General features: G+C 45.1%; 1 protein-coding gene across 14 annotated transcripts in view; it reads right to left on the reverse strand.

The window, feature by feature from the left end:
* Positions 1-26,094, reverse strand: part of AK9 (adenylate kinase 9) — a 174,062-nt gene that overhangs the window by 63,449 nt on the left and 84,519 nt on the right. For 10 of the 14 annotated variants that reach the window (XR_003089364.2, XM_025184731.2, XM_014573695.3 and 7 more), the window contains exons 22-26: positions 19,104-19,196; positions 12,254-12,460; positions 10,409-10,533; positions 7,518-7,730; positions 2,365-2,661 (exon numbers count right to left, since the gene is read on the reverse strand). Coding sequence is in view for 13 of the 14 variants with exons in the window: in XM_025184731.2 (XP_025040516.2) it covers positions 2,365-2,661; positions 7,518-7,730; positions 10,409-10,533; positions 12,254-12,460; positions 19,104-19,196 (935 nt within the window). In the remaining variant the exon portion in view is untranslated. Of the gene's footprint in view, positions 1-2,364; positions 2,662-3,539; positions 4,087-7,517; positions 7,731-10,408; positions 10,534-12,253; positions 12,461-19,103; positions 19,197-19,648; positions 20,045-26,094 lie in introns of those variants that run through there. The other 4 variants (XM_075923975.1, XM_075923970.1, XM_075923971.1 and 1 more) reach the window with 4 other exon arrangements.

Raw genomic sequence — 26,094 nt, forward strand, 5'->3', positions numbered from 1 at the left:
GCCTGATCAATCTGATTAGCTTCTGTGATGAAGTAAATGGCTCTGTGGATATGGGAAAGTCAGTGGATGTGATATACCTTGATACGATCTCCTACAATATTCTTGCCAGAATGTTAAGGGAGTATGGATTGGATAAATGGACTGTAAGATGGATAGAAAGCTGGCTGGAATGTCGGGTCCAATGGCTCGATGTCAGGCTGGTGGTTGATTTCTAGCAGAGTGCCCCAAGGATCGGTTCTAGGGCCGGTTTTGTTCAACATCTTTATTAATGACCTGGATGAGGGGAGGGATTGCACCTTTGGCAAGTTTGCAGATGACACTAAGATAAGTGTTAGATATGCTGAAGGGCAGGGATAGGGTCCACAGTGACCTAGACAGATTAGAGGATTGGGTCAAAAGAAATCTGATGAGGTTCAACAAGGACAAGTACAGAGTCCTGCACTTGGGGCGGAAGAATCCCAAGCATTGTTACAGGCTGGGGACAAAATAGCTAAATAACAGTTCTGCAGAAAAGGACCTGGGGATTACAGTGGATGAGAAGCTAGATATGAGTCAACAGTGTGCCCTTGTAGCCAAGAAGACTAATGGCATATTAGGTTGGATTAGCAGATCTAGAGAAGTGATTATTCCAGTTCTGGGCCCCCCACTATAGAAAGGATGTGGAAGCATTGGAGTGGGTCGAGCGGAGGATGACCAAAATGATTAGGGGGCTGGAGAGCATGACCTATGAGGAGAGACCGAGAGATTTAGGTTTGTTTAGTTTGCAGAAGAGAAGAGTGAAGGGGGATTTGATAGTAGCCTTCAACTTCCTGAAGGGAGTTTCCAAAGGGGATGGAGAGAGGCTGTTCACAGTAGTGACGGATGGCAGAAAAAGGAGCAATGGTCTCAAGTTACAATGGGGAGATCTCTTGGATATTAGGAAAAACTATTTTACTAGGAGGGTGATGAAGTCCTGGAATGGGTTACTTAGGGAGGTGGTGGAATCTCCATCACTAGAGGTTTTTAAGTCTCAGCTAGACAAAGCCCTGGCTTGGTTGATTTAGTTGGGATTGGTCCTACTGTGGGCAGTAGGCTGGACCTGATGTCCTCGTGAGGTCTCTTCCAGCTCTATGATTGTACTATAAACTATCTTCTGTAAGGCTTATCTGAGGAAAGAGAAGGTGCTCCTGACTGTTTCAACTGAAGCCAAAGGCAGTAGAAAAGGCACTGGGGTAGGAGGTGGAGGGAAGGTGGCTGGCTGCATGCCACTATGTAACCACTTGGAACGGCGCGAGAGGGCTACAGTCATCGAATTTGTTTTTGTTTTTAACCTGTCTAATGAAAACAGGTTTACTACAAATAGAAGGAAATACTTTTTCACACAACACACAACTAATCTGTGGAATTCATTGCTGTGGGATATTGTGATGGCCAACATTATAACTGGGTTTAAAAAAGAACTAGATAAGTTCATCTAGATAAGTTCAATAGCTATTAGCCAAGATGGTTTGGGATTGAACCTCATCCAACCTAAACCTCTGACTAATATAAAGTGGAAAGAGAAGACAAAATTGCCCTCTTCTGTACATTCCTCCATGATTCCTCCGTGAAGCTTTGTAACTGGCCATTGACTAAAACGATCACTGAGCTGACCCAAAATGGCAGTTTTTATATAACACAGTGAGAAATCATGAATTTTCCCTTATTCAAAATGGCAAACACTTCTATTACTGTCAGTAGGACTGAAGGCAGCAAGGTGGCTCCTATTTCTCTACAGCCTTTCTGCATGTGCAAGTGACACTGCTCTCAGTAAAGTTGTCCACTACCTCTTCTCTTTTCAGTGAGACTGATCCATGCTGGAGCAGGCTTCCCTCAGGGGCTAGGAGGCAAGTGGTCAGAAAACAGCCAGTTTCTCTGAGCCTAAAGAGAGCTTTTTAACAGCAGAAGTCCAGGGTCAAGGTGGACAGGCCACTGTCCATCATTTTCCTCCCTCCCCCCAGAGACCTCTGAGTCTCTCAGACAGCTGAGGGAGAAGAGAAGGGTAAGGGAACATTTTTGTCTAAAACCCTCTTCGGTGATGCATTCTGCTTCACCCTGTTCAATTAAACTCAGAAAGCAGAAGTTGACGTAAAGTTCTTTACTATGTACATCTGTAACTCATGAACCCTAAAAAGTAGTAAGTTCTCTGTGTAAGCGTGAATGATGATGCATTAAATAGATCAACGGTTTTCAAACTATTTATCACCCAGCCTTCTTTTGTCAAAGGAAATAAATTAGGAGGGGAGGAAGTCAAGACAGTAATAGGGAATGGATGGTAGGGCTTGAAGTTGACAATACTGAATATCTAGTCTTTAAAAATATGATACTACTGCTTACTATTATTACCTCTTTATTTTTGTTACTTTCATTTTCATGTACACTTTCGCTTTCAGTTTCTGTTTCTGTATTGGTCTGAGAGGAGTCTCCCAGTTCCTGAAAGAGAGCTTCCATGTCAATCTGGTCTTCCTCAGGTTCCTCATCAAATTCAAGTCCAACTCTCTTTTCAGTTTTGGACATGATTATTTCCTGTAGATGTTCTTCAAACTGAATATGGAAAATTCCTAATTTGTCAGCTAGCCATCGGCCACAGATAGTTTTACCTGCTCCATGTGCACCCAGCAGGCATACTCTTAATGGAGGAGCCTGTCGGAAAGAATTAACAATACTTTTATAACAATTTTTGTTTTAGGGTGCACTTAAGTTACAGTTGTAGGCACCCTTGTTGAAATATTTATACATTTCAGGGTCTGTAATATAAAAATACCCTTAATAGCAGCATGAGCACATAGGTATTTTGTGTTTCAATGTTTAAAACTACAATGAATCACATAGGGTACGTCTACACTACAGCGTTATTTCAAAATATCTTAATTCAAAATAGTTAATTCGAAATAAGATATTTTGAAATAACGTGTCTACACACAAAATGCAGTTCGAAATAGCGTTTTGCTACTTTGAAATACCGCGTCCACACTGAGTGGACACTGATTCGCATTTAAGGCCATCTGGAACTAGGTCAGGAGGCAAGACGTCAGGTCAGGACTTACTGTGTGGGGCTGCTGCCTGAGGCTATCTGAGGCCTGTGCTTAAAGGGACACACCCCAACCCCCCGAGCAGCCGGTTCTCAGGTGTCCCTGCTTGCTTGTGTACCTCGGTGAGGAACAGCAAAGCATTTGTGTCTCTGAGTGCTCTGGTTGCCCTCACTCGGAACACCACAGCAATCTGCTACAAGGAGCCAGAGCTGCCCCTGGGCACTCTGGTGCTTCTCATGGATGCGTTGCTACCAGCCTGGCTGCACTTTCTGCAGGCTGCCATCCGGTAGGTCCATCAGGGAGCTGTCAGTATCCAGGAGGCCCTGCAGGAGAGCTTCCACCCTGAGGAGCACCAAGAGCCTCCCTGGTCCGCCCCACTGGGGGCTTGTGCCTCATTCCTCCCTCACATCTTTCCACTTACCCACCCTCGCCCAACCCCCCTTCCCGATGTCAAATAAAAAACACATTTTTCATAAATACAAACTCTCTTTATTTAACAAAACTGGGGGGGGGGGGATGAAATTCTGGAGAGACTGGGGAAAGGGAAGGAGAGAGGGTGGAAGAGGGGAGGGGGAAACCTGGAAGGAGGGAGCTGGAAGGGGGAAGCAAGGGGAAGAAAGGGGAGGGGAAGCTCAGGTCTCAGGGTGGAGGGGGGTCTCACTGGACCACAGTGTGTGCAGGGGCCTCGGCATCCCCAGAGGGGATGGGGAGGAGGGGATGGAGGGAGAAGCGGGAAGGGGAGAAGGAGTGGGAGGAGCGGTAACTGGGGAGACAGCAGGTGCTGGAGTGGCAGGAGGCAGCATGCTCTGCACCAGGGTCTGCAGGTGTTGGTAGATGGCATGAGCCTGGGCAAGCAGCTCCCGCCAGAACTTCCGATCTTCTTGCACCCAGTGCTCCATGGTGCGGTGTAGGGCTCGCAGGGCCCCCAGGTGCTGCTGTTGGTACCCCTGCAGTGTTTGGGTGGTCCTGCAGAGCTCTTGCATGCGGGAGCATGTCCTGGGCGGGGTAGTGCGCCCTGCACATGCAGCTGGTGCGGCTGTAGAGAAACAAGAGAAGTGGTCAGTTCTCCCTGGGGACACAGTGGGTGAAGACCAGCCCCCCTCTGCGAGGTGAGGATGACTGTGTCCTGCACCGTCAGAGCCAATGTGCTTGCACAGAGGCCATGTTCGGAATGTCCAGCTATCTCCAGGAGTGGGAGCTGCCCTGAAACCGCACCCATGCCCCTGTGCTGTGTATAGTGCGGCTGAGGTGGGAGGGAGATGTCCCCTGCCTCTGTGTAGAGCGGGCTTGTGAAAGGAGGGCATCCTGCTGTGTCCCGTCCCAGGGTCAGGAGCATGTCATGTCTCTTCACATACGCGTGTGGCTATCAGGCCAAGGCCCCTGTGTGGCAGCCAGCTGGAGCCACCTACCCAGGGTGGCACGGCACATGCTAGCACATGCACAGGTTGCTGCGTGATCCGTGGTAAGCAAGGCCCATGTGCACGGTCCCTGGTCTCCCTCCCTACCCCCTCTCCCAGTAAGGGGACAGTAATGGCACTCACATGTTGTGGCCTACCTGCACGACCCTGGTGACTCTGCTGCTGGGATGCCTCAGGGGTCCTGGTGGCGTGGCACCCTCCGTCTCAGCTCCTGCGGCTCTTCCTCCATGCCCTAGTCAGGGCCCTTTGTTCCCGGATTGTTGCCCCCTGGGGTAGCACAGACTGCCCTGCCCCCCATTATGTGGTCCAGGGCATCAAAATGGGGATAGGTGTCTGCCCCTGTTGGGGAGCTACCTTGTGTGGCCCTTGCATATGCCTGCCAGAGCTCTTTAATTTTCATGCGCACCTGCTCCTGGGTGTGCATATGGCCTTTGGTGACATCTATGCGGCTGTACACGGCTGTGTTCCTCCATCTAGTGCGGAGATCATGCACATTGGAGGCCTCGCCCCAAACCTCTATGAGGTCTGCACTAGTCCAGGAGGGCACCCGCTATCTTCGGCCCCTGGATGGCTCCTGGGAGCTGGGGGACTGGGTGGTGGACAGCTGGCTGGCACTGACTGCCCGGCTCATTCTGCGGCCACTGGGTCAGGGGCAGCGACTGCTGGCAGGCCTGGATCTGGCACGTGCAGTGTGGCCAGAGTCCACCCCTTTAAGGGCTCTGGGGCTGGAGGAGAGGAGATGAGTTTTCCTGGTTTGGCCCAGAGTGGCTACCAGGGGAAATTGGGAAGGGCTGGAGGCCCCCTATTTCGAAATAAGCGTCTACACAGCGCTTATTTTGATTTAGCTATTTCGAATTTGGCATTATTCCTTGCACAAATCTGAAATAAGTGCTCTGCTATTTTGAATTAATTTTGAAATACAGGCAGTCCCCGACTTACGCGGATCCAACTTATGTCGGATCCGCACTTACGAACGGGGCTTTTCTCGCCCCGGAGCACTCCTCCGGGGCGAGAAAAGCTTCTCCCGGTCTCCCTGGTCTGCTGGGGGGGTCCAGCAAAGCCGCTGGACCCCCCCCCCCAGCAGACATGGGATACCCGAGCAAAGCTGCCCAGGCGGGGGGAGTCCCGCTGCCTCGCCGGCTTTGCTCGTTTGCCCCGGAGCAGAGCTGCCCAGGCGGCGGGACTCCCCCCGCCTGGGCGGCTTTGCTCCTGTCTCCCTGGTCTGCTGGGGGGGAGGTCCAGAAAAGTCGCTGGACCCCCCCAGCGGATCAGGGACACCCGAGCAAAGCCGCCGCCTGGGCGGCTTTGCTCCTGGGCAAACGAGCAAAGCCGCCCAGGTTGCGGCTTTGCTCTGGTGTCCCTGGTCTGCTGGGGGGGTCCAGCGGCTTTGCTGGACCCCCCCAGCAGACCAGGGGGACAGGAGCAAAGCCGCGGAGCACGCCCACAGCGGGACAGCCCAGGCGCGCTTGGGCTGTCCCGCTGCGGGCGTGCTCCGCGGCTTTGCTCCTGTCCCCCTGGTCTGCTGGGGGGGGGGGTGCGCAAACCAGGCTTTTCTTGCCTACCCCTAGGGTAGAGCAGCTGGGGGCTGCCGGGTTGGTCCTGCAGCGCCGCTCCGGACCAACCCGGCAGCACCCCAGCTGCTCTGCCCCAGGCGTCCTGATTCAGCCGCTGCTGGTCAGTTTCAGCAGTGGCTGAATCAGGATGCCTGGGGCAGAGCAGCTGGAATGCTGCTGGGTTGCTCCAGTAGAGCCGAGGAGCCGCTCTACTGGAGCAACCCAGCAGCACCCCAGCTGTTCTGCCCCAGGCGTCCCCAAGTCAGCCGCTGCTGAAACTGACCAGTGGCTGACTACAGGAAGTCCCAGGCAGAGTTGCTCTGCCCCAGGCTTCCTAGAATCAGCCACTGATCAGTTTCAGCAGCATCTGACTTGGGGACGCCTGGGTTTCTTAAGTTGAATCAGTATGTAAGTCAGAACTGGCATCCAGATTCAGCTGCGGTTGAAACTGATCAGTTTCAGCAGCGGCTGATGCCAGTTCCGACTTACATACAGATTCAACTTAAGAACAAACCTACAGTCCTATCTTGTACGTAACCCGGGGACTGCCTATAGTGGTTTGGCTGTGTAGACAGTTAATTTGAAATAACGACTGTTATTTTGAATTAACTTTGATGTGTAGACATACCCAAACACAATAGATAAAAACTAATAGATGAACTTCTTTTCATTCTGGCCCTTTCACTCTTTTTATTCTTCTTATTTTAATCTCCAACTCACTCCCATCCTCCTTCGACCTCTATTTCACTTATGAGAAGTGAGTTAGTAACAATAATTAATAAGCGAAAAACCCCTATTTTAACAGACCATTGAACTATATATGTGTCTTACTGAGTCACCAAGTGATAGTATTGTAAATCTTTGCCCTACCCTTCCCTTTCCCCCTTTGTTCATGATCTTTACTTATTGTGCTGAGTCTACTTTTAGATTATAAACTCATTGGCTGTGTCTAGACTGGCCAGTTTTTCCGGAAAATCAGCCGCTTTTCCGGAAAAACTTGCCAGCTGTCTACACTAGCCACTTGAATTTCCGCAAAAGCACTGACTTCCTACTGTAAGAAATCAGTGCTTTTTGCGGAAATACTATGTTGCTCCCGTTCGGGCAAAAGTCCCTTTTGCGCAAAACTTTTGCGCAAAAGGGCCAGTGTAGACAGCTGAGATTTGTTTTGCGCAAAAGCGCGTCTAGATTGGCCACTGAGGCTTTTCCACAAAAAGTGCTTTTGCGGAAAAGTGTCCGTGCCAATCTAGACGCTCTTTTCCGAAAATGCTTTTAACGGAAAACTTTTCCGTTAAAAGCATTTCCAGAAAATCATGCCAGTCTAGACATAGCCATTGGGGGAAGGGCCATGTCTTCCTTGTTTCTATGAAGTATCCAGTACACTTATAGCAATACAGAAATACCAAAAACAAAAATAATTGTAATGAAGGATGGAAAATGATGGGTAATATCAATTTCTTATTAGCAATCTATTTTAAACAGTTTTAACATTTTCTTACTTGTAATGGTGCCTTGTGAGCCACATACTCCTCTGGGCTCTCCAAAAACTTATCTCTAGCTTCAGGACTTGAAAAGTAGTAAAATTTCTCTCGATATTTAGCTCCATGTTCAGATATTCCTGGGAAAAGGATAAAGTTTTCCTTCAGACTCACTGGACAAAAGTGTTTGGTGTCTCCCATGTGTCTCTTCTTTTCATTAATTTTATCTTCATCCTGAAAATACACACACATTTTAGAGAAAATTGTCAAGAAGTCTTTGGATTAAGTAGAAAGATACTCTATATAAAATATTCTGTACACCTACATCCCATTTTAAGTGCATTACAGTATATTACTTTTAGGATATGTCTACATTGCAGCATTTTTCCAGAAAAACTACACTTACGTCCACACTGGTATTACGTCCTTTCAACAGAAAGTCGAAAGAATGGAGGATTTTTTCTGACAGTGGAAAACCTCTTTCTATGAGGAAGAAGCCTTTTCCAAAAAAGCTTTTTCAGAAAAAGGTGTATGTGGACGCAGAAGAGGGAGTTCTTTCGAAAGAAGAGTCACACTTTAAATAACACAGGTGCCCTGGTAGTCACTCCATCCATACTAATCATAACTTAAATGCGAGATAGAGTCCCATCAATGTGGACGCTATCTTTCGAAAAAGCACATCGCTTTTTCGTTGTGCTGCTGCTGTTTGGATGCTCTCTTTCAAAATAAGCTTTTCCGGAAGAGATCTTCCAGAAAAGCTTCTTCCAAAAGAAGCTTGCAGTCTAGACATAGCCTCAGAGACTGTGATGAAGCAAAGCCTCAGTTCTAAACACTCATTTGAAATCCAGATCCAATCCAAATGTTACATCTTTACACTCATTTCTAATGACAAATGTTTGAATACAGGATAATCTAATACTCATGGCTAAATTTACAAACTAGCTCCCAAACAATCTTCAAATTTGCATGTGCAAATTTTACATATGTACCGATCTGCAAATATATTTAAACTCAATTCAGTTAATTGCTTATCTACTTGTATATGTGGAATTATGAAATACTTAATTGTTGTATAACTTGTAATGTTTACATGTACAAATTTGTGAGGGCAAGGTAATGTTATGCTAGCGGATATTAATGAAGCAGGTCTTTGACCTATAGACAGCCAAAGTTAGTTAAATCTGATAGGTAAACTATGAACTCATCTTTCAGGCTAAATGGAAAGAAGGAACTGTTAAATACCCTTTAATGTGGTGATAGCTGGAAACATTAGGAGGCTACTGCCCACTGTGTCACATGGTAAAGCCTGAGCAGAGATAAATTGTGTGATCTCAGGGCTTTCCCTGGATAGTTGCAAATACAGTGGCTATGGTATTATTTTTGCATGATAAACTTGTGTCAAAGAAGGACTGCAGACAGTGGGAGCACAGCCTCAAGAAGGAGCTGAGACACAATGTTCCTTAGGGCAGTGGACTAATTGGAAAGGCAGGTCTAAAAATTGTAAGGAAACTTGATAGCTGTTGTTTCTACTGTGTTTAGGGAAACAAGACTTTCTTTGCAATTCTGTTTATTTACCGAGAATGTATAGAAATGCCTGACCTACACCCTCAATTTATTCTTCTAACTAAAACAAAAATGGCAAGGCTCTGAAAACTGGCTAACTTCTTAGGCCAAAAGGGACAACAAAAATAAACCACTTTAAATGTGACCCATAACGATATTGACAAGTTATCTGATAAAATAATTGGAGGTTCTGAAAGCTCAAACAAACAGTAAGTCAATCATTCTCCTACATAGTACAATATGACTATTGTAGAGTAAACTGAGGCAGCCTATGGTATCTTGCTGAGAACTGACAAACTCAAATCTGAAAGTATCAGGCTAGGCCTCGGAAGCATACAGTTCAACAGTTACCATGACCCTGGTTCTCCTGGCAACTACATTCCAAAGGGGCCTCTCTCTCTCTGATAAGGCCTGGCTGGTACCAGCCAGGCTGCATGGTTTTCTCACTGTTTCTCATAATTTCAGATTAATAAGCTTGGATTCCAAAGATCGCGCCAAGGCAATACCACCCCCACAGGAGACGCATTATATTTCCGGCCAACAAAATGACCATCAACATGCCTTTGTTTATGTTGGCTTATTTAGCTTGTTAGGCGTAATTACCTGTATTAGCGATAACATGTTTAATTGGCAATGGGCAGAGATACTGTGTAACTTTTGTAGTCATTGTCTTATGTGCATATCTCATGTCCACTGCTAGACCTATCAAATCACTTCTCCTCCGTCCTTCTGCTACCTATATAATCTAATGTATGTTTTGGTTAAGTTAGTGCTCACCAGGTTAACCCCTGATGAGTACTCCACCAGCTGTGTGAACCAATAAATCCTCTGCTTGTTTTCACCTGCACCCAGTGTGTCTGGAATCATTCCCTACAACTATGCTATATAGCATTAGAATAATATAGGGGAAAAGAATTATATTTATACTTAGCACTCATGTAGTGCTTCATGTCTTCAAAAGCTGGCCAGACAAAAAGCAGAATTCCCCACAATTGCTACCTTTTCCAAAACATAGAGGTCCATCACAAAAGAAGCTACAGAAAGCCATTCACAAATTAGGCTTAATGATACACCTGCACCCAACCCATCATCTGGCAATATTAGTCATGCATATGTTCCTTCAAAGCAGATAATTTGTGCTCCCTGCTAGAATAACACTGTTGCCAGCCAGAATACACGAGTAGCAGTTCATGAGTGTATACTTTCTGTGGACATTTATGTGAGGATGATGAATTTGGATCAAAAACATTTAGACACACAGCTCAGTAAATCTGCTTTGTCTGAGGTTAGACTCAAACTCATAATGAGTCAAAGCAAAATGATAAATTAACAAAGCCAGTATCGCTCACTTCTTCATCATTTTCTTCTTGCTCCTCTTCTAATTCTACATCAGCTTCCCCTTCTGCCTGCAAATCTTCTGCTTCTTCATCTAGGTCTTCTGCAGATATTTCCCAGCCACAATATTTAAAAGGTTCTGAAAAAGCGACCATTTTTGCATTTCAATTATTCTAAAAGAGTATTCAGGTAATACTCACATTTTAATTTCTGTTCACTTTTGAAAGTATACCAAATATGCAAGGTCAAAACCAAATCGTGTCAGGTATGTTTTTCCATATTTTTTAATCTTGAAGGGAACATTACATATCTTCTACTCAGAGTACATATTGGGTTTTTTTACAAAATTAATGTCCCCTTGTTTGTACTATAAATAAAGATACACAATTTGGGGACATTTCTCAGAACAAGGATCAGTCAAATGGACTTGGTAATGCAAACGAAGAGCTCATTAGCATTTTCTCACGCTTCATTTGCATAATCTCTTCCAATCCGTTTTGCACAAGAGGTTTTTGTGCAAAAATAAGCAGTGTGGACGTGACCATTTTGCGCAAAAACCTTGTGTGCAAAATGGATTGGAAGAGATTATGCAAATGAAGCATGAGAAAATGTCAATGAGCACTTCATGTGCATTGCCTCTTTCACAAAAAAATCTAGTGTAGACATAGCTTCAGTGTAAAGAACCTCGGATGGACAAGGGTCCCCCTGCCAAAGCTCTGTGAAGTTAACTGGGGAGGACAGGACTCTTAATCAGCAGGGTGCATGTCCTCCAGGCATGAGCTGTAAGTCTGGTTCAACCTGTTCTAATGATAGAACTAGAACAGACTCCATAAGGAGTCTTTTTTATTATTCTAAATTTACTCTGGTGGATTCTGGAATTTCTTGTGGCTGGACTGTGCTTTGGGCCAAGAGCTGAAATCACTAAATTTGGCCCAGAGCCAAATCCTCCACAAGTCAGGAGAAGATGTGATGAGTGGGCAGCAGCATGATGAGCAGTCAGCAGAAAAACAGCAGCAAGGCATAATGAGTAGCCAGCAGGCCAGTGACAGAGAGGTGCAATGAGTGGCCAGCAGAGCAGCAGCAACAAGGTGAGATGAATGGGCAGGCAGCAGACAGAGTGAGCAGGTGGAGGTGAGTGACCAGTGGAGTAAGATGCCTCCTTATCTCCCTCACTCACTCAGGATGGAAGGTGAACTCAGCAGATGTACCTCTGAACTCTGGGTCTGTCACTGCGCAGCAACTGTGAATGGGCTGCAGAGAAGGGTTGGGCATGTGAATGGGACATTTACATTGCTGGACTTAAGAACCTGAGAGGAAAAGGACATTGTCCAACCTTACTTGGGGTGGGACTGATACTCATGGTTTTAGTTATGAACTCTACTGTTTTCCCAAATTAATGCCATGTTATTTCCCTCCCCTTTCATTAAAGGTTTCTTTTCTACACTCAGACATTGTGCTTGTGAGTGGGGAAGCATTACCTTTCAGAGGCACTCAGGGATGTTGTGTGAATTTCCCAGATTATTGGGGGGAGGGTTAGGGTTGGATGGATGGAAAGGAACTTCTAGATATTGAACCTGAACCTGGGTGCTGTTGGCACTACCTGGCAGAAGTGTTACACTGACAAATAAACAACACAAAAAGGATGGGAAAGGAATGTAAAAGAAAAATATTTAAGGAATTGTTATGTACATATTTTCATGATTTCATATATAAAACTGACTTCTTCTCATATGTCTTGGCGCTTAACCTGCCTGCTATTCAGAACTAAGCAAAACAACAGCCTCCCCCACCCCCGTTGTCACACTACAACTTCCTCTCTACACAGGTCAAATGTGGAATTTATGAACAGCGTTACTTACTTTCCATAACCGGAACAGTTTGATTAAGCAGTGTTTCTGGAGTTTGCCCATCAATCTCTAGAACAGCAATCTGAATTAAAGATGATTCACTGATTCCTGACTCCAGTACTTGCCAGTTGTGCATGAATAGTTTAATCTTCTCTTTAAGTGGCTCTATTTCTGGCACATCTGGGAAACCATCTTCTGGAAACTCAGGTAACATGATTACTGAACAAATCAAGTATAAAGATTTCACATTTTAAAAGTTCATACTTTATAAAATAATTTTAACTTCCCTTTAAACTATGTGGCAGTTTTGACACATGTTGTGTCTTCATATGATTAACTTTTCTAAGCACAAATATCTTTTATTGTTTAGAAGTACATTTTGCAATACCACATTCATTACATTGGGTTACTGTATACTGATACTTTTAAAAACAGACAAGGAGATAGAAAGAGATCAAATTAATTAAGTTTGCATGTGGTTATTTAATTACATAGCATACAAACTTGGGATAATGACATTTTCCATTACATTTTTTTTATTTTCACAAAACAAAACAAAACAAAACAAAACAAAACAAAAAAAATGTATATGTAATAGCACAATGCATTCATCTACAAGCAATTTTTGGCAGACCAAGGAAATAGTCATGCATCAAATAGAATATACCAGTGTTGAAAGGAAGGAAGAGTTACTCGCCTGTGCAGTAACATCTATTCTTCAAGATGTGTGTCCCCGTGGGTGCTCCACTACAGGTGTCAGGCTTGTCTTGGCACCACAGCTCGGAGAGTTTTCCTTAGCAGTAGCTCCCGCCAGACCGCACATGTGCAGATGCCACCTTGCGCTGTTCACGGCCTTTCTGTGAAGCGCGGTTTAGCCTGCCAGTTCCTCCTAGCTGGAACCATCTGAAAAACAAAGATAACAGTTCCGAAGCAGGGAGGAGGGCGGGTCGTGGAGCACCCATGGGGATATACATCTCGAAGAACAGACGTTACTGCACAGGTGAGTAACTCTTTCTTCTTCATCAAGTAGTGTCCCCTTGGGTGCTCCACTACAGGTGAATACGAAGCAGTCGTCCGATGTAAATGATGTGCTTCGGAATCAAGGTCTCTGCACCATGGATAGGACCGCCTGGGCCACCGCAGCATCAGTTATTAGCATGCTTGCGAGGGCATAATGCCTGGTAAAGGTCAAGGTGGAGGACCAGGTAGCTGCACGGCATATGTCTTGCAGTGGTACACCTTTCAGGAAAGTCGTGGAGGTTACAATCCCTCTAGTAGAATGTGCCCTTGGTCTATGAGGTAACGCTTTATTACACAAGGAATAACAGTGAGTGATGCAGGATATGATAAGGGTGGAAATGCGCTGTGCAGAAAGTTGCTGGCCCTTAGAACGGTCCGCCACGGGTAATAGAAGATGCTGCGACTTTCGAAAGGGGCACGTTCTTTCCAGATAAAAAGCAACTGCTCTTCTGACATCTAGCGTATGTAAGCACATCTTCTCCGCGTTGGAGTACGGTTTCGGGTAAAAGGTAGGTAAGGTTATAGGTTCATTTTTGTGAAATGTAGAGTTGACCTTTTGCAGAAAGGCAGGGTGAATGCACAGTGTTGCCCCCCGCTCAGTGAATAATGTATATGGGGGATCAGCAGTGTGCTTCCAGTTCACTCACGCGCCATGTGGAGGTGATGGCAAGAAAGAATGTCACTTTCATCATGAGTGTATGCAGATCACATGTCACAAGTGGTTCGAAGGGAGGATGAGTCAGCGTGTCCAGGACTAGACAGGTCCCACTGTTCCGGGGGAGGTTTGTGAAAGGGATACAGGTTTGCGATACCCTTTAGGAATCTTTTGGTCAGTGGGTGAGTGAAGATTGACCAACCATTGATGGGTGGACGAAAGGCAGAAATTGCTGCCAGATGGACCCTAAGTGAAGAGATTGCTAGTCCTCTGGTCTTCAATTGTAGAATATAGTCCAGTATCTGCTGTACCAATATCGCTAAAGGATCGACAGCCCTTACTTCACACCAGGACCGAAATCAATGCCATTTGTGAAGGTAGGTCTTTTGGGTGGTCTGGCGTCTATTATGTATGAGGATGTCTTTCACTGCCTGAGAGCAAGTCATTTCTGGGCCCTGGAGCCAGCTAGGAGCCAAGCCGTGAGGTGCAAATGGTCGATGTGAGAGTGAAGGAGCGACCCGTGCTGTTGTGACAGTAAATTGTGTAACTGTAGATGTCGTCATGGTTGTGACACTGACATCTGTATTAGCTGAGATAGCCAGATCTGTCGGGGCCAGAACAGTGCTATCATTATCACTGTCATCCCATCTGTAACTATTTTCTCCAGCATCTGTGGAATGAGTGGGATGGGGGGAAAGGTGTTGAGTAAGTCATGAGGTCCCCAGTCGATAAGGAAGGTATCCCCCAGGGAAGCTGTGTCTATGCCTGCTCTCGAACAATAGCGGTGGCACTTCTTGTTGACTCAAGTGGCAAAAAGGTCTATGGTGGGATACCCCCAATGCTCGAAGGGGTTGAGGACTACTTCGTCAAGCAATTCCCACTCGTGCTACAGGGGAAAGGCCCTGCTGAGGGCATCGGCAATAGTATTGTTCCTGCCAGAGAGGTAAGCAGCAGTGAGTGTGATTCCATGTCGGACAGCCCAATTCCATAAGCGGATGGATTCGGAGCAGAGGGATTGGGATCTGGCACCACCCTGCTGATTGATGTAGTAGACAGTGCAAATGTTGTCGGTGAGAATTTGCACTGTGATGCCTCGTATTATGTGCAGGAAGTGTTTGCAGGCATTGAACACAGCTTGCAACTCCAGAAAGTCTATGTGCAATAGGGACTCCTGAATCTTCCAAAGCCCCTGAGCACGATAGTGACACAGATGAGCTCCCCAACCAATTAGGGATGCATCTGTGGTGATTTGTGCAGCTGGTTTTGGGCTGTGAAAGGGGACGCCCGATAGGATATTCTTCAGGCTGAGTCACCACAGTAGGAATCTTTCACGTGTTTCGGGACAACCACAGAATTGCGTATGTTCTGGTTGTCCGGTGTGTATATGGTGAGTACCCAATGTTGAAGGCACCTCAGATGGAGTCTTACGTGGGGCACCACATAAGTGGTGGCCGCCAATGTCACCCAGCAGTTTCAGGCAGATAAGTATGGGCGTTTCGGGAGTAGCAAGTAAAGTGTTCCCGAGGTCTTGGATGGTATGGAACCTATCCAGGGGCAGATACACTGTAGTGGCTATGGAATCCAGCCTTGCCCCGATGAACTCAAGAGACTGGGAAGGCATCAGAGAAGACTTCAGGAGACTGATAATGAGCCCTAGGGCTTCGAACATGACCCTGACCGTGTCGACCGCTGCCATAGCTTCGTCTGCAGAAGGGGCCTTCAGCAGGCAGTCTTCGAAATAAGGAAAAATGGTGACACCGAGGCATCGGAGGCAGATGGCTACGACTGCTAGGGTTTTGGAAAATACTCTTGGTGCTGCCGAGAGGCTGAACGGTAGCACTCTGTACTGGTAATGCTCTTCGCCCAATGTGAAATAGAGGAACTTCCTGTGAGCCGGGGGCATGGTTATGTATAAATAAGCATGCTGCAGATCGAGGGACGCGAACCAATCCTCTTCACTCAGAGCTGGAATGATAGAGGCTAATGTGACCATCTTGAATTTTTTTTCAAAGGGAGCAGTTGAGTCTGCAGAGATCCAGGATAGGCCTCCACCCACCAGAATTCTTTTGGGTGAGGAAATGCTGGGAATAGAAGCCTTTCCCGCTGAATTGCTTCAGCACCGTCTCCAATGCCCCAATGGTAAGTAGACGTGAGACCTCTTGGTGCAAAGAGATTCATGAGAGGGGTCCCTGAAGAGGGACAGGGCTGGGGGGGAGGGAGAGGGCCAGGTAGCGAATGGGATGGTGAAACCGGATGTGATGATTTCTCTGACCCAATGGTCTGTGGTTACCGCGAACCAGCGGAGGTGGTACGGTCTCAGCCGGTGATGGAATAAAGTAGTTGTGTGGTGTGGAGCCTCTGTAAGGGGAACAGCATGCAGTCTCTCGATTGACACGTCAAACCTGCTGCCAAGGGTGCTGTTCGTTGGACGCTTTGCCTGGTTGTTGGCGGTGCCTCTGTTTACACAGTCTCTCCCTCGGCAGATCATATGGCCTGAAGCAGGGCGTGGCATATGAGAAAGGTCTCTGTATGGACAAAATCTCTTGTGCCTGTATGGTGGTGTATACATTCCAAGCATCCTCAGTGTTGTACGTGAGTCTTTGCCGGAATGGAAGACCTGATTGGTGTTCTGAGCGAACAGCAATTGACGGTCAAAAGGTAGGTCCTCTACTTGTGGTTGGAGGTCCTTCAGTACGGATGCCAGGTGGAGCCAGGAAGCACGCTGCATGACCATCGATGTCGTTGTGGTTCAAGAGGCAGTGTTGGCAATATCTAGGGCAATTTGCAGTGCTGTACAGGCTGCTGTGTAGGCCTCCTGCACTACTGCCTTCAAAATTTGCCCTTTAGTCTCAGGTAGAAATTCCAGGAGAGCAACCAGTTTAGTATAATTATCAAAATCGTGATTGGCGAGGAGAGCCATGTAGTTCGCCATCCTGAGGATTGCCGTGGCAGAGGAATAGACTTTTCTGCCCAACAAATCAAAGTGCTTCACCTCCTTATCAGTTGTCGCTGTCCTGCTCTGTGCCATCTTTGATCTTTGTTGAGCGGCATCCATAACGATGGAGTTGGGCTGGGGGTGCGTGAATAAGAATTCAGTATCCTTAGAAGCTACGACATATTTCTTATCAGCACATCTGTTCATCGGTGGTGCAGAGGCTGGAGTTTGCCAGATGTCATTGGCAATTTCCAAGATGCCACCGTCGAAGGGGAGTGCTAGCTTGGATTTCTGGGATGGTTGTAGATTTTTTAACAGATGGTACTGTTTCTGTGGCATGGCAATGGTGTGAAGTTCCTGTGATTGGGCTAACCTTTTGAACAGCTCTTGGAACTGTTTGTAATCATCTGCAGGGGAGGAGTCACCCTGAAATACTGCATTGCCGGTAAAGAGGACGACCGATCAGTGGAGGAGTCCATATGCTGTTGCTCGCTGTGAGAGGGTAGATTATCATCCCTTTCCTGCTGGCTCAAAGTAAAGGGTGTCAAAAGAGTCTGTACAGGAGGTGGGATGTCATGGGTCGGGCTGTGTGGAGACTTGGATTGCCTGGGTCTCAGTGATCTAGATTCAGAATATATCGCACTAAGCGAGCGTGGACGTTTACAATAGTAGTAAGTGTATTGTCAGCTGTGATGGTGATATGTTTGAGGGGAGTGCCTTGGAGAATAAGAACTTGCACTCCTGTAGTGGTGAGAATTTTGTGACATTGGTGACCTCGGTGATCTTGACTGCACTGTGTAATATGAAGGTTAACGAGAGCGGTGGGATCGGTAGTAACGATGAGATGAGCGTGATCGACATGGGGATCTCTGATAATGTCGTGGAGGTGAAACGTAGTGTTCATGTCTGTGACTTCCTGAGTGGTAGGAAGGTGGAGGAGAAGGCTCAGGAGAAAAAACAGCCACCTCAGGAGTCGGTGTTGGTAAGCATACGTGCCTAGACTTGCGCTGCACCATAGTAGGCATTGTAGAGGCATGTACAAGAGGTGGAGCCAAACCCGTAGGGCTAGTTGGAGCTGAGGCGAGGGATCTTGATTCCGACCTCTCCCGGTGCTGAGGTGGCGTTAGTGGAGCCGGCACGGGTGATGTTGCCACCGCCAAAGATGCTGGGATTGGTGTTGAGCACGTCGGCGCTGGGCGCAAATGATGTGGTGCCGGTGGTGCTGCGCACTTTGGCACTGAGACTGTTGCTGCCGAGGGGGTTGCTTTTGGGGCAGATTGAGGCTCTCTTAGTGCCGTCACCGGTGCCGATTCGGGTCATGGTGCCGTGCACGCCGTCAGTGTTGGGTCAGATGGAATCGCGGGGCTAGGCATGGATGTATTGCGGCCTTTGGGTGTCTTAGCTGTGGCATGCTTAGGCGGCAATCCCTACGTGCTGGGTGCATCTCCCTCACTGACGCTCCTGGCAGGGACAGGGGTCCTCTTGTTGTGGGACTTATGTGCCACAGGAGCCTCGTCCGTTGAGTGCTCTGTGGTGGGCGGCTGCAATGCCTTGTTGAAGAGCAGCATCTTTAGCCGCATCTACTTGTCCCACCTCGCGTGGGCGGTTAATTTAGAGCAGTGCGTGAACTTTTGGGGGATATAACCCTCCCCAAGGCACTTAATGCAGTGGGAGTGACTATCTGATGCTGGCATGGTGTCCCGGCATGACTCGCACTTTTTAAACTCGGGGGAACTGGGCATGATGGCACCACTACCAAGCGTAAGTCCTTGTTCCAATCTCTTTCTCCTTTTTTTTTGTTTTTGTTGAAAAGCAGCGAACTGTGCATAACTATATACAGAAGAAAACTTTTTTTTTTAACAAACTGGAACTAGAACTATTGAGAAGGGGCTAAACTGCAACAAACCCTCCCCCCCCCGAACTTTCTACTTAAAATTTTTCTGTCTCTCTTTCTCCTCAGAATGGAGGAGGAGCTCGTCTGGATTCCGTCTGCAGCTGTGGATGGTTACGAGGAACTGGCAGGCTGGACAGCGCTCCACAAAAAAGGTGCGAATGGCACAAGGCAGCATCTGCACATGCGTGGTCCGGTGGGGGCTACTGCTATGGAAAACTCTCCAAGCTGTGGCGCCGGGACGAGCCCGACACCTGCAGTGGAGCACCTATGGGGATACTACTCGACAAAGAACATATAATACAAAAAAGCTGGACTATATTTGATTGAAAGAGAAAACAGGAAAGATTTCATGTCTAACCTGGTTCAGGTTTAGTTTCCATCACCCCATTGGTATGGTCAGGTTGTACCTGAGGTACTACGTCTGTTTCAAGTGGAGGTTGGTCTCCTGATTCTATAAGCGCAAATACAATTAATTCAAGTACAACTACTGCTACTAACTTGCAATTGTCCCACACCTTCCAAGTCAGGATCTTAAAATGTTTTACAGATATTAATAAATCAAGCTTCTTAACACTCCTGTGAATAGAGGGGCCGAGGAAATGGATGGCATCTTGAAATACAACATAAAGATATTTCAAACCCCAAACCTTCATGATTAGAAGTCCAGAGTTGCAGAGAAAACAGTGAAATAAAGAAGCACCATAAGATAGGTACCAAGGCAGAGCCAGATTATCCATTAGGCACAGTAGGCACAGTGCCTAGGGCCTACAAAAAAATTAGAGCCTACGAAAAATTTAGGGCTTAAAAAACAATTAACAATTGACTCAAAAATAAGATAGGAAAACTGCTAAATCACACTTAATAATTTGCTCATTTTTATGGGAATACATGTGTAATGTTGAAGATTAATTAAATGCAGGTGTATTAAATCTTTAGTCAACAAACAACATATAGATATAATATACAATTAAATATTTACTTTACGACTCTTTTTATTAGCAAAATCTCAGATTACATCATCAAATGTTATTTTTTGTAAAAGCTCACGCTCAATTGAAAGTAGTACAAGGGGAGATAGTCACTTCTGTCCCCTGGTAGACCAAAGACTGTTCTTCATATGTTTTAACTTTGAAAAAGAGTGCTCCTCTTCACAGTTTGTTCCCAAGATGGCAAGATACCTTCTGAAAACAATGCTGACATTTGGAAAACTTGTCATCAACTTGTCTGCTAGTTGTGCACTGATCATTGCTGCCACAGATTTCTTCTCTGCGCACATACGTGAGAACAATAGAAAGTCATCTGTAAATACATGTTTGAGATATGATGGATAGATATTTACTAATGCCCTTGCCCTAGAGGCAACTTCAGCACTGGACATTGATCTATCCACAAACTGAACCTTTCATTCAATGTGGCATAAGTTGCTCATTGTCTGACCATTTCAACAATAAGTTTATCCATGATAGGATAGAAGCGGTATGCGTGAAATTTGTCCCTGGCACTCAAATCTGAGACATTATTATCTATACAAACATAACAACAAATTGCTTTCTCAGTTGTGTTGTATGGTCTCATTGTAGTCAGACGATGTGAGATCTTTTGCAGTTGCCTCCAACACATGAAATTTATTGTGGGTATCATGAAAGTGTGCTAAAAAAATCACATAAATTGATGACAGTGCACAACTCAATTCCAGACTACTGTAGAGCTTTATTCACAAGCTTAGTCTTTTGTAGTATGTCATTCCAAAGAACACACATCAAAGTTGTCTCGAAATGATCCAGCTTCTTAGTCAGTGACTTTGCCTCATGGACAACTGCTGGTGGCTGTTGATCACTTTCAGCTATGTCTATTAAAATCTGATGAATTTCAGACTAGTTCATATAAAGTGCTTTGGTGGCATCATTCCATACTGGCCATCTTTTTTCTGATATACTTTGTACAACACAGGTGTTTTGCTTCACGTTATTTACTAATTTAGATCATCTCTCTGGGGTGAAGCTGAAAAGAATGTAAAGAGAGACTGAAAAATCCCCAAAAACCTGACTGCTGCTGGACAACACTCAACAGCAGCTGATCCAATCAAATTCAGACTGTAAGAAGCACGTGGAACCCATTCAGCCAAACAGTTACTTCACAAAACCTAGCTTGAACCTCTGAATAAATGCCACTTATATTGCTGGTATCATCATACGACTGTGACCTTCAGCTTGCAATATCAACGCCGTGAAATTTGAGAATATCCTGAAAATGATTGAATAAGTATTTTCCATTATGCTGTTCAATGGACATGAACTGAGGAAAATGCTCAACCACATTTCCATCACTGAGTACATAATAAAACACCAATATAAGCTGATCAGTGTGACTAATACCAGGGGATGAATCAATAGTGATTCCATAACACTTTGCCTTCTTGATTTCAGACATTATCTGCACCATAACTTTGGATCCCAATATATACCGTATCTATAAATTCATCGCATATAGTTGAGAAAGGTAAGACACATTCCCTGGATCTTCCTGGATTGCCATGTCATTGCAAGTGTTCTGAGAGAAATGGATCAAATTCAGCTAGAAGGTCATTGCATCCAAGGTAGTCTCCATTGTTAGAGCAGCTGTGCACTTCAGTGTCCTCGCGAAAGACTAGTTCTCATTCAGCAAGAAATCTTATAAAGTCCTCTTTAGGACTTCAGTCCTGTATTTATATGATCTTTCCTTTATCTTCTCCAGTTCTGCGTCAATTCTGGTAGACTTTAGATGCTGGAGCATCACTGACAGTGTGCCCAGATGATCCTTCCACGGCTCATGAGAAGTAATTCTAGTGACTGCATTTTCCATTCATCAAAACCTGTTATAAATTGATTAGCGTAGCCACTGACAAGAAAAGTTTGCATATGTAGCAATACACTTTACAAGTTGAGGGAGAATAAATAAGCCATTATCTTTGGACAGTTTCCCCATTTGCCAGTCACCAGAAAAAATATTATTTGTGTGCATATTTTTCTTTTTACCAAATTCTCTACCCTGCAATGAGAAATCAGAATCCAAATTCTGAGTAGGTGTATATTCTGCAAAATATGTTATGAAATATGAAATGATTTCCCACTCAGTTGAATCAGAACTATATTTTAATGTGATAAAATCTGTATTTTCTTTGGTGTCTTTGTTTCTGTTTTCATCACATCTCCTGCCAGTGTTGTCATGGCCACTTCTGAAACAGTCTGACTGACCCTTGCTCATTCCTCACTTGATCTTGAAGGTTCAACAACACTTTCAGTGACATCTGCTTCAACATGTTCTGCAGCTTTGTTTTCCAAGTGTGATGTTGATGGCTCAATGGGAAAGCTTGCACTTTTACTCTTCTTATCTCATGAAATTCAGCAGAGAATCCCTCATCTTTTTTAACCAAAGCACTGAAGCACAGCATCAAAGAACCAAAAGCTGAAGCAAGGCGCTAAGAAAAAATCCTAAAGTATCTAACCCACTAATTCTCAAAAAGATTGTGTGATATCTTTTGAGAACTGTTATTGCTTATGACTTACAGCTGATTTTTGAAAGTAGCCTTTGATTGGAATGCCTCAGTTTTGGGTGCCCAAAAATCTAGGGCCTGATTTTCAGGTATGTTGTGCATCCCCACTCCTGTTAAAATAAATGGGAGCTCTCGGTGCTCAACACCTTTGAAATAACATTCTATTTGTCCAGAAAATTGGAACCTAATTGACATAAACAAGGTCATAAATTAAGTCTGTGGCAAAGCTAGAATACAAAATGCATCTCTTCTCAATTCCAAGTCCCAATCATGTGCTTCAATCACTAAACCATACTTCCTCTAACAGAAAGGAACTAATCTTTCCAATTTTTCATTACCATAAATGTATTGGACTCCTATTGAAATTATTAGTAATTATTATTATTATCAGGGCTCGACAATCTATGTAATCTACTCGCCTGTGGCGCGAGTAGATTACATCCCGGAAGAGCTGGGCTGGGCGATCTGCACATGCGCAGAATGATCTGTGCATGCGCAGAATGCCGGAGAGCGCAGCTGGCGAGCGGGGCTCGCCGCGGCTCATCGAGCCCTGATTATGATTATTTATCAAAGGTATTACCACGACACTAATTTAACCTACAAATTCCCCCAAGATTTAATCACAGGTATTTTTAGTATAAGGCTGTGAATTTTTGTTTACTGCCTGTGACCTGTCCCTAACTCCTACAAAAAAAAAATCTAAATCATAGCTTATAACAAATTTCCTACTCCAAAGAGTAACAGAACATTTATAAGCATTTGATTAAGATGTGTATAGGCTAAACCAGGGGTGCTTTGTATAATACGGATTGGTCAGGTCAATATTAACAACTAGCCAATTAGCCTGCCATAGGATGGGATTTTCAGGTCTCTCCTACACATCGGTCTTCTCTCCTGAGCCTCCAGGATCTCTCTCTTTCTCTCTTCTCCTCTTACTGCCTTCCCCCTCCCCCCCCGCTCTCCTCCTCCTCCTGCCTCTCACTCTCTTTCTCTTTTCCTCCCCCTCCTGCCTCTCACTCGGGAAACCGCAGAGCCAAACAGTCGCTTGCGCCACTTGCTCCCACGCGGCAGCCCAGTTGAGCGGCACAGAATTTAGCCAAGCGCCCCGGCAGGAGGCGAAGGGTGGTGGAGCGGTGACGTACACGGCCATTCTTATGTTCTTATTGGTTTCAATTACAACACAGAATGCAAAGTATAAAATACTCACTTTACATTTGCACTATAAAACAAAAGAAATAGTATTTTTCAATTCATCTTATACAAATACTGTAGTGCAATCTTTTTATCATGGAAGTTGAACTTAAAATATAGAATTATATACAAATAAATAACTATATTAAAAATAAAATAATGTAAAATTTTACAGCCTATAATTCACTCAGCTCTACTTCTTGGTCAGCCAATCACTCTGACAAACAAGTTTGTTTACACTGTAGGAGAAAATGTTGCCTGTTTCTTGTTTACAATGTCACCTAAACATGAGAACAGGCATTCACATGGCACTATATTAGCCGGCACTGCAAAATACACGTGCCAGATGTGCTAAAGACTCATATGTTATTCCAGAAGACATGTGTCCATGCTGATGACTGGTTCTGCTTTATAACCATGCAAGCCAGGGTAGACCAATGCATGCTCATTTTCATAATCTGAGTCAGGTGCCACCAACAGAAGGCTGATTTTCTTTTTTCGTGGTTCAGGTTTTGTAGTTTCCAAATTAGAGTGTTGATTTTTTAAGATTTCTCGTCCCTCTCAGATTTTGGAAGGTATTTAGATTCTTAGACCTTGGGATGAATGCTGTGGCTATTTTTAGAAATCTCACATTGGTACCTCCTTTGCATTTTGTCAAGTCTTTTGTGAATGTGTTCTTAAAATGAACAACTAGACCTGCCAAAAGATGGAGGGTAAAGGGAGCAATTACCCTGGTCCTGGCAATTCAAAGGGATCTGAGGGCCTGCCGCTGCTGCTCTTTAAGTGACTGCCAGAGTGCTGTGCCAAAGCAGCAGGTTGCGCTCTTTGGGCAGCGCTTAGGGTTGGCTGCCTTTGGCTCTGCCCTTTCTGGGAGCGCGGAACCGCCCTACCCCACATTGTCCAGTGGCCCACAGAGGCTGTTGGCTCTGCTGTGAACAATATGTGCTGGGTCATCATCTGAGACTGTTGTAACATGATATGGGGGTGAAACAGAACTGGAGACATAAAATTTTCCCCTAAGAAGTTCAGTAACAGATTTAATTAACACATTTTTTTAAACAAGCATCAGCAGGAAAGCATGAAGGGGAATTTGAATGTTTAGCTTATCTGGCACATAAATACCTTATAATGCTGGCTACAAAGTGCCATGTGAACATTTGGTCTCACTTTCAGGTGATGCAAATAAGAAGCAGCAGCAGTATCTCCCATACATATAAATAAACTTGTTTACCTTAGCAATTGGCTGAACAAGTAGGACTGAATAGGCTTGTAGACGCTAAAATGTTACATTATTTTGTTTTGGAATGCAGTTATGTAACAAAAAAGTTTATAATTATATTGTATTTTTACAATAGAGAGACTAGACTACAGTACTCATATGAGTGAATAGAAAAGTTCTATTTTTGTTTATAATTTTACAGTGCAAATATTTCTAATAAAATAAATATTATAAAGTGAGCACTGTACACTTATTCTGTGTTGCAACCAAAACCAAAATATCCAAAAATACTTCATAAATTTTGATTATATAGTTTAAAAGCTCAAGTAATCTTGATTAATTTTTAATAGTGATTAATTTTTAAGTTAACCGCATGAGTTAACTGCAATTAATCAACTCCTCTAGTTTTTATACAATTCTTTTTACTCCTCTCAACTTTATGAGATACTTGCAAAGCAATATAAGACTTGCTCTACTGCTCAAACTAAACTAATCTGAATGTGGCAAAATTAATTTAAAAAGTTATCTATAGCATTTGTACTTGCAAAAAGGTATACTGCAGATAACTTAGAAGACTGAAACATATCACAGCTTAATATGTTTTTGTTTCTTCATGCTCTCTAGTCCCCTTCTCATTTTTGTTTCAAGACTGTTATAAAGAGATGTTTTTAAATGGATACAAATCACAGTTTCCAGGAAGGGAATTTTGAACTTTACTGAGATGGACAGTATCCCTTTAATTACATTTTTAAAATGTTTCGGTACTACATGTTGTACATCCAAAAACATCCATGGTCCTGCTGGATCCCGGATGTTCCTGGACCTGAATGCCAGATGAGCAGGGCATCATGGTCGTCAGCCTCGCTGGGGGCAGCGCAGATTGGGGCTGGAGCCCTGCACCAGCCTCCAGCAGCTCCTGGGAGAGCAGGGCTGAAGTTGGAGCCTCGCAGCAGCATGGAGCCTGAGACCCCATGGCAACCCCCAGGTACACCAGCCTGGGGCTGCATGGGGCTGAGGTCAGACACCCAGCCCTGCAGCTACCCTTGGCTGTGCGAGGCCAGAGCTCCAGACCCACAGCTGCTCCCAGGAGCCTGTGCCTTCCAGGGAGCTGGCAGCAGCTGGGTAAGCAGCCCAGCCAGGTTGGGGGTGAGGCAGGATGCGTGCTGGTGATGGGTGATGGGTGATGGGCGATGGGCTTAGGGGCTGGTGGCAGGAGACCTTCCCTGGTCTGGCAAATTCTCTTGTTCAGGACCAGTCAGGTACCCAGAGTGCTGGACCAGGGAGGTCCAACCTGTACTTGACCCATGGTCTTCCGTTATTACCTTGCATTCTTGAGGAACAAAACAGGGTGCAAGAAACGAAAATTCATGACCCAACCACATGCATTTTTGCTGCCAGGCTAATCAC

Source organism: Pelodiscus sinensis, chromosome 3 (genome assembly GCF_049634645.1).
Source record: "Pelodiscus sinensis isolate JC-2024 chromosome 3, ASM4963464v1, whole genome shotgun sequence".
Classification (NCBI taxonomy): domain Eukaryota; kingdom Metazoa; phylum Chordata; order Testudines; family Trionychidae; genus Pelodiscus; species Pelodiscus sinensis.